Here is a 7,863-nt window from a genome sequence, read left to right as displayed (position 1 = left end):
GCTGTGTATGGAAAAGTGCAAAAACAAATCTTGTCAAACATATTTGATGGTAATGGGTACAAACATGAATTCCGAGACTAAAATCTATCTTTTTTTATTGCAAAAATTTGCCTTTTTTGTGTTAAATACAAAAATGTCAGAAAAAAAAAACAAATCTACTTTCATTTTTAATACAAAAAACGTATTCTTACCCAATGCTTACAAAACTGAACCAAGTGCAAATTCAGTAATTCACTTTGATAAAATAGAAATATTCAAGAAAACATTCGTTTTCTTTCATTTTACAAGCAAGCAAAGAGATTCTGAATCATGATCGAACTTGGTCAAGATTGAATTTACAACCTAAATGAATACAAATAAGGCCCTCCATGTGTTTGTCTGTATATGTTTAAAGAAAATAACGTATGAATGTTTTGCAATCGCCTATCGCACAGTAACGAGAGAGAGAGAGAGAGAGAGGAAGGATCCTTTGTCTTTGAAATATCAAGCATGATTTTGACGCCATGTGCAATGGTTCACCAAAGTGGAGCTTGATAACAAAAATTCCTTAATTGAGACAATGATTCATTTGATTTTTTTTTATTTCATAGCAAACAATTGAAGACGGAATTATTGTAGCAAATAAAAAAATCGAATTCATGCGTCTCTAATTGATGAACCATGGGTTCCTTATACTTGTGGAGGATATCCAACGGCAAAAGCATTACTTGTAAGAGATATGACGCTGCCAAGTGGGGAATGGAACACACAAGCTCTTGCACAAATTTCAGCAAGATGAGTTACTATGGCAACACTGTAAATCCCTCCCATTCACACTATTAAATCTGTGCTTACAAATTCTTACTACACTCAACCCAGTTCTTCAGGTCAAGTGGTTCATACTCCATAGAAGTCTGTGGAAGTTAAAGATTCCATTCAGGAAAGTTTCATCATTTTTTATGTCATTTTGCCAAGGTTGTCAGCTTTGCTCTTCATGTGGGTATTTATTATCAAGGTTCTGAATCCAAGATGGTCCATGAAATCATATTTGCATGGCAACAAAACATGTTATGCTCACCATCAAAATCAGCATATTCGGGTCATAGAAAATATTGTTATTGCTCTAACTCATATGGAATGCTCGAAACAAGAGATGGCATGAAAATGCTACTCTGGATCCTATAGCAATAGTCAAGGTTGTGTGAAACTTTGCTCTTGCTCTATCAAATGATCCTACGGCAATGATCAAGGTTGTGTGCAACTGCCTAACAACCGAGGGCTGGCTCGTTAGTGAGTTAGCTGGTTTTCCAGCGTTGATGCAGAATCAAATCCCACAACCAGCACTTTGGGGAAAAAAACACAGCAACTGCCTCACAGACATACTCACACTGGAATACACCCTCTATATAGATGGTTCGTATATATCTCATCTACATAGTTCTACTACCAGTTATTTGATAATTAAACAAAACTGCAGGGTGATAGCAGATACAGATTGCACATCGCAAGCTCAAAATACCTTTGAATCTGAATGGCAAAGCTCTCTTACAGTATGAAAAACACATGAAGGCCAAAGTCAAACAACTAACCATCTTTTCTGATGCTTCGTATATAGTTTCTGTTATCAATCATCCTTAATCAAGTTGCGACTGGCGTGATAAGATATACCAGGCTGAAGCCTTGGATCTATCTCAGTTTTTTGACCTCTCATCAATCATGTATGTAAACAGAAAAATGAGAGAAGCTCTTAAATTAGCTTATAAAAGCATGTAAAAGGGGAAGAGAATTGCAATTCAAACTCCTTTCACAGGGGCATGGATGTACAAATTTTTCTGAATATATAAACACAAGGATTCTCTGAGGTTTCGGGAAGTCGGGTAAATTCAAGAGAAATGAGAAATACTGAATAGGTTTAGACAATGACCTAAAAAGTAAATATGTCAAAAGTTAAACCCTCCCAAAACCCCAAATGATAGGACCAACATTGGATAAATCAACCTTCTAATACTGCTTGCGAAGACTAGACTAAGGTTGTATATGACATACTCATCTTCCGAGTTTCAACCACGAGTATTTTGGGTTGAAAGTTACAAAATACCACCGTCTTACCTACTACTTAACCTCCTAAAGCAGGAAAGGTCAATTTGACGTTTCTCCAAAAGACCCCTTTTGAGACAAACCACTCTCCAACCAAATAGAAACTAGACCATTTAATCCAGACACCTACGTGTCGCAGGGTTTTAGCTCAAAAAGACCACTGAGCGTTATTATTCAAAGATTAAAAAAAAAGTGGGGAAGTTAAACAACCATCATCTAAAATTGGAGAATGTAACCATTTTAATATTCTTGAAAAAAAAAAACACTCGATCCACAAACCATAACTTTAATTCTAAAATACCCAAGAAATGTCAATTTGTTATTTCTTGTTAAAAAAATTATAAAACCAATCCGAAATCAGTCACCTACCAACCGAATACCCCCCCACCCCCCCTACAACCGAGAATGTATGGTGCCTGGAAAAAGATGAAGGGGGCTGAAGATGAAGAATAGGATTGGACCAGTTGATCCCTACCAGATGAAATAATAAAAAGAGTTGGATCTTTCCGGCAAAACAAAATAAAATAAAAATAGCATCTTTATAATATTAAAAACAAACATGCCAACAAAACCACGAATTGATATTTTTATCTGAAAAAAGAGTAAGAAAAATGTTCACGCATATACAGCAGTAGGACTAGCTAAGCAAACTCCAAAAGACCCCTAAGCTACATCAAACTTTCTTACCAAATAAATAAATAAAAAGCTACATCAAACTTACGCACTCAATGCAAGAAGTTTTAACTTCAGTCCCGCGAGGCTGGTGAAGGGGTCCTTGATACAGGAGATTGGGACCTAGATGCTGACCGCGAGCTCACACTCCTGCTACAGGAATAACTTTCTCGAGAGTAGCCTCTCTGCCGCCTGGGTGAAGGACTACCAGAGGGGCCCCTCCTCGAACTCTTCCTTGATCTTGGGGAGACACTCCGGGAGTAACTCCTCCTTGAACTCCTTGCTTTTGGCGAAGGACTGCGAGAGTAGCTCTTCCTCGAGCTTCTCCTCAGCCTGGGGGATGGACTACGTGTATAGCCTCTTCTTGAGCTCCTTCTCGGCCTTGGAGAAACACTTCGGGAGACTGATCGGTGGCGTCTCCTGTAGTAAGGTGAGACTGATCGGTCATGTCGTGAGTATGACCTAGAGTCATCTGAGGAGTAGGAACGGTGTCGCCTGCGAACTGGTGACTTGCTGTAGGGGGACAAAGATCGAGAGTAGGACCTGTGCCGCCTGTAATAAGGGGAGTATGATCTATCTCTGTCCCTTTCTGAGGAATAACGCGGAGAACTGTAACGACTCCTATAATACGGAGAATAACTGGGAGATCGACGATGCACTGCAAATGATAATAAAATTGCAAAAGTAAAGATATTGAAGCGAAGGATTGAACTTGGGAAACTACTTAAAAGGGTAAGACCACCTCACCTCGGATGGTTCTCACTCCAAGATACCGTCCTGGGGTTGGTGTTCGGCCTCTTCTTCTCTTTGCCTGTGCATTTGGAGAATATAAAATGTGAGACTAGAAATTCAGAACCAAGCCAATGCAGATGCCAATGAAAACCAAAAGCCATTAAAATTTTCCCAAAAAGTTAACATACAAACGATGGTACAAAAATTGCAACAAATAACAATAAATTAAATTTGAACATGCGGAACTGCTTCAGAAAGAGAGGAATGCAGGGCATACAACCCTCTGTTTAAATAGTCTGGTATTTGCTTGATGAGTTTGATTTGATTGTTAAGGTTGTGATAAGTCTTTTGGAGTTTGGTGAAGAGCTGCTACACACAGCTACCCTGCTGCCAAAAACACTTCAGGGGAAAAAGAGCAAAATCTCTCAAAACTCAAAGTAACAAATGAAACTACCAATAAACCTTAACAATGATTCTGACTTGAAGATTAACCCAATTATCCAACAAAATAGCTCTCAAATTACCAGATAAAAAAATGTAATGTTGTACCTTCTCCACGGTGATGACCCGACCTTCAAGTACTGAGCGATTCAGATACTTGATGCAGCGATCAGCTTCTTCAACAGTTGACATTGTGACAAACCCAAAACCACGAGACTCTCTTGTCCAAGGATCAACCACGAGGTGAACATCTATCACCTGTAAGAGTCACATAGTCTGATGAGTAGGCCCAGTAGGGTAAAAATTTGGTATCTACTAGAACCTAACCATGATATCAACTACATAGAAAACACACTCATACAACCCCAATTACATAGTGAATGGAAGACATAATAAGAGAAATGAGAACACCAGCAAAAAGTATAACCACACTCAGCAATCCAATAATAGATTGTAAAACAAAGCCCTAAGATGTACACAACATCTAGCTCCAACTGCAGCTAATTTAGTTATTCCTCTGCATAACCCTTGCACTTAGCTCATGGATATGGTGATTTGTATTACCAAAAAAAAAAAAAACTGGAAAAAAATATTAACTATGTATCAACTATTACTACTGCAAGGCATACCGTTCCTCCTTCACTTGTAAAATGCTTTTCAAGCTCTTTCTTTGTTATCCGAGGGGACAATCCTGTGACATATAGATTATTACCAGGATTTTCCACCTCACTTGAATCATGACTTCTGTCAACAATTGCACAACAAGAAGGTATAACATTAATCAGCAACATCAGTATATGGCCAACACCAAATGACCAAATAGAAGAACAACAGATTGGTGGTAGCAGCCCCATTACCTCGATCGGCTCCTGGACCTTGATCTTGACAGAGACCTTGAGACAGATCTACTGTCCCTCCTATATGGGGAACGAGAGCGAGAATACCTAGAAAACAAAAAAAAACGAAGGACGTAACATGGTGAATAAGATTTCCCGGCAACAAATCAACATTCAGAAATAAACCCAGGAATGTAGACACACCTTGATCGTCTGGAATACGACATCTGAAATAATAGGATATAAGATCAGTAAAGATTACACTCGTAACAAAATACAAGAAAGTGAGTGGGCAAATAAATAACAGGCAAACTCAGTAAACAGGGCAAGGAAGCACATGCCTTGCAGTTGCAGTTCTGGGTATAAAACCCCCAATACAGAACTTTAATTTATTAATTCACATTTAAGAAACGCCCACACAAAATAAAAAAGATTTAGAAGCAAAATCCATTTAGAACCCAGATCATCACAAAGAGGAATAAGAAAGAGTAAAAGATGTTTTTTCTTTTTGAAACTGAGAAATTAGATATCATTACTATCCGCGAATCATCAACATGATATATTATCTAAGAAACTATTACAAACATATTTGTTAAACCATTAAAAATAAAATATTCATCTAAAAAACAGAAGCAACGCATCTATACCAACATAATCATGATAACAGGAGAACCAACGCCCATTAAAAGCATAGAATGATAAATCAAGATCCTTCAACCCTACCTAACGAATAGATATCAAAAACACGAAACAAATAACAGAATAAAAATATAAAAAAACATAATTTACTTATTGGCTATAAAAATCCCTTTTCTTACTTATGAGAAACGCTTCAAAAGAACTAAACGAAATATAGCAATATAAAAACCATAATTTCTTACCAAAAACACTTCAAAAACAAATTGTAGAAACCAGAAACCAACACAAAATCATAGTTTACTCGAAGCAAAATTTTTGCCTATCTAACATGTAACAATAACACAAAACCATCGAGATCGAAAACTTACCATAGGGTAGGTAGGAAGTAGGAACCAATAGACCGAAAGAATTGATCCACTTCACTCCTTCCGTTGCAGAGAGAAAATCAGAAAAAAATGATTGAAAGATAATTAAGGATTTATATAAGAAGGGAACCGGGAGAAGCTTCTGGAGACGCGGACGGGAAAATTTTCTAAAATCCCGTTAACTCTGTTGAGGCCCGAATGGGTTATGGAGGTAAATTAGGTAATCCAAAATCCAACGTGTGGTTCGAAGTAGTATTCGATTCTAATCTGTTCAGATCCGCTAAAAACAAAAGGGTAAATTTCTTAAATTACCCTTGTACTTTAGCTAATTGATTATATATTTTTATTGTTTATATATTGTCTTAGATTACATTAACTTTTCTCACAATTGTCTAAAATCTCTTTATTATTAGGATAAATTACAAAAACCCCCTTTACTATGGGTACGTGACAAAGACGCCTCTATAATTTGTTTTGTAACAAAGACCCCCTTGTACTATATGACCGTGAAATAAAAACCCCTTTCCGTTACCTTCTGTTCAAAAACGCCGTTGCAATATTTTTTTAATCTCCATACTACCCTTGTAATAACTATTCAAACAATTAGGAGAAAAGCGTTGTTCATCTTCCCCAACCTCACGATACATGAACAAGAGTGGCAGTAATCCCCTCTTTCATATTTCTCTCTCTCCCCCCCCCCCCGATTTCTCTTCGTTCTCTCCTCCTCTTTCTTCTTCCACGTAGTCCGTGCCTTGCTGCTCTCCTCTTCATCTCAAGGTTGAAGATGATGAACAGTTGGGTGCGCCATTTGGTAGAATTGAGAAGAAACAATCCTCTTGTCAATCTCCTCTTCACTGAACCCTTGGTCACAAGATCCGAATGGCACACTCAAGGTTGAATACGATGATTGTTTTTGCAAATTGTGAAGGTTGAAAGCACTAGGTGTGCTCACGGTTCGATTGGGTGATTTTATGAACCGAACTGATTTTTTCGATTTTTACATTTAACCAAATCGAAACCGAACCGATACAACCGGTGGTGGACCAATTAACCGTGGTTCAGTTTTTTTTTTTTTTTTATGCCCTCAAAATTAAAAAAGAAAAGGAATTACGAGTCTTGAACGACGCACGTTTGAGATGACGGAGCTCTGCAAGCGTCTCATGCAACTCGTCCACTAAGTTCGACAGCTGCTCCACACAATCGCACAGTGTGCCTTGCTGCCTCTTGCTCCTGCCATGGAGCTTGGCAAGCGCAGGAGAGACTAATAGTTATGACCACTCGTGTGAGGTCATTGGCAGTCTTGGTGGAGCTAGTGTAAGAGGAGAGCGTGCGGAGATAGAGGTTGGGATAGCTGGCGTGGATGCATGATGAACGAACTAGATCCCTCGATGTGCTAGATCTTGATGTTGAGTGGGAGAGAAAAAGGAAGATAATGAAAAAGGCAAAGAGGGATGGAGGGAGTGTCATTCCTAGCTGAAGCCTGAGAAGTGAGGATTGATTAGCTGAACACCTGAAAGAGCAGGAAGAGAAGAGGACTAGACTGAGTATAGTGAGAGAGACAGAGAGTGAGAGTCTGAGAGAGAGAAGGAAAGAAAGAGAGGACCAAACTAAGTACAGTGGTTGTTCGGCTTATAGTCTGGTTGCCAGTCTGCAACTACTAGACTCAATTCGACAGTCTGAACACTCGCAAATTGCCAAACTGAATAGTCTCATTCACTGTCAACAGCATTTATTAGATTTTCAAAAACAAAATAAAATATAATATATAATATATATATATATATATAGGGAGAATGACCAATCAGACCAGATCATAATTTTATAGCCCTAAAGTATAGGGGGAATGCATCCTGACCGTGAATTGATGCAAAATTCACGGGCAGGATGTGGTTTATAGGGGGGAGAGGGCTAGTAGTAGGGGGGCTGGAATTCAGAATTCTGCATCGAGTGTATCCGTACTTCTCTGATATATATAATACTATATCTATATATCCTGACCGTGAATTGATGCCAAATTCATGGGCAGGATGTGGTTTATAGGGGGGAGAGGGCTAGTAGTAGGGGGGTTGGAATTCAGAATTCTGCATCGAGTGTATCCGTAC

General features: G+C 38.5%; 1 protein-coding gene across 4 annotated transcripts; it reads right to left on the bottom strand.

Moving 5' to 3' along the window:
- Positions 1-2,636: 2,636 nt before the first annotated feature.
- Positions 2,637-5,998, bottom strand: LOC104601200 (uncharacterized). Of its 4 annotated transcripts, none has more exons than XR_016082565.1 (8): positions 5,765-5,900; positions 4,962-4,984; positions 4,779-4,865; positions 4,551-4,665; positions 4,030-4,179; positions 3,758-3,864; positions 3,496-3,559; positions 3,320-3,406 (listed from the first exon to the last, which is right to left on the bottom strand). XR_016082565.1 is itself a non-coding variant. In XM_010264455.3 (7 exons), the coding sequence occupies exons 1-7, from the start codon at positions 5,765-5,767 to the stop codon at positions 2,823-2,825; spliced, it is 1,026 nt and encodes a 341-aa protein (XP_010262757.1). In that variant the 5' UTR covers positions 5,768-5,998; the 3' UTR covers positions 2,637-2,822. The 4 variants fall into 4 exon arrangements, 2 of the variants coding, with proteins under 2 accessions (XP_010262757.1, XP_010262758.1); XR_735834.2 differs by having other exon boundaries at positions 3,761-3,864; XM_010264455.3 differs by lacking the exon at positions 3,758-3,864 and having other exon boundaries at positions 2,637-3,406; positions 5,765-5,998.
- Between the last annotated feature and the right edge of the window lie 1,865 nt (positions 5,999-7,863).

The sequence above is a fragment of the Nelumbo nucifera genome, chromosome 2 (genome assembly GCF_055504915.1).
Source record: "Nelumbo nucifera cultivar China Antique chromosome 2, China Antique-T2T, whole genome shotgun sequence".
Taxonomy (NCBI): domain Eukaryota; kingdom Viridiplantae; phylum Streptophyta; class Magnoliopsida; order Proteales; family Nelumbonaceae; genus Nelumbo; species Nelumbo nucifera.
Note: the sequence above shows the minus strand (reverse complement) of the source record. Positions and strands in the feature narration are given on the sequence as shown.

Bases quoted from the DNA above. Each gene is read 5' to 3' on its own strand.
- LOC104601200 (XM_010264455.3), bottom strand. The intron at 4,666-4,778 runs GTAATGGGGCTG...AATTGTTGACAG, and splicing joins AGGTCCAGGAGCCGATCGAG to AAGTCATGATTCAAGTGAGG. The intron at 4,180-4,550 runs GTATGCCTTGCA...TGACTCTTACAG, and splicing joins TTACAAGTGAAGGAGGAACG to GTGATAGATGTTCACCTCGT.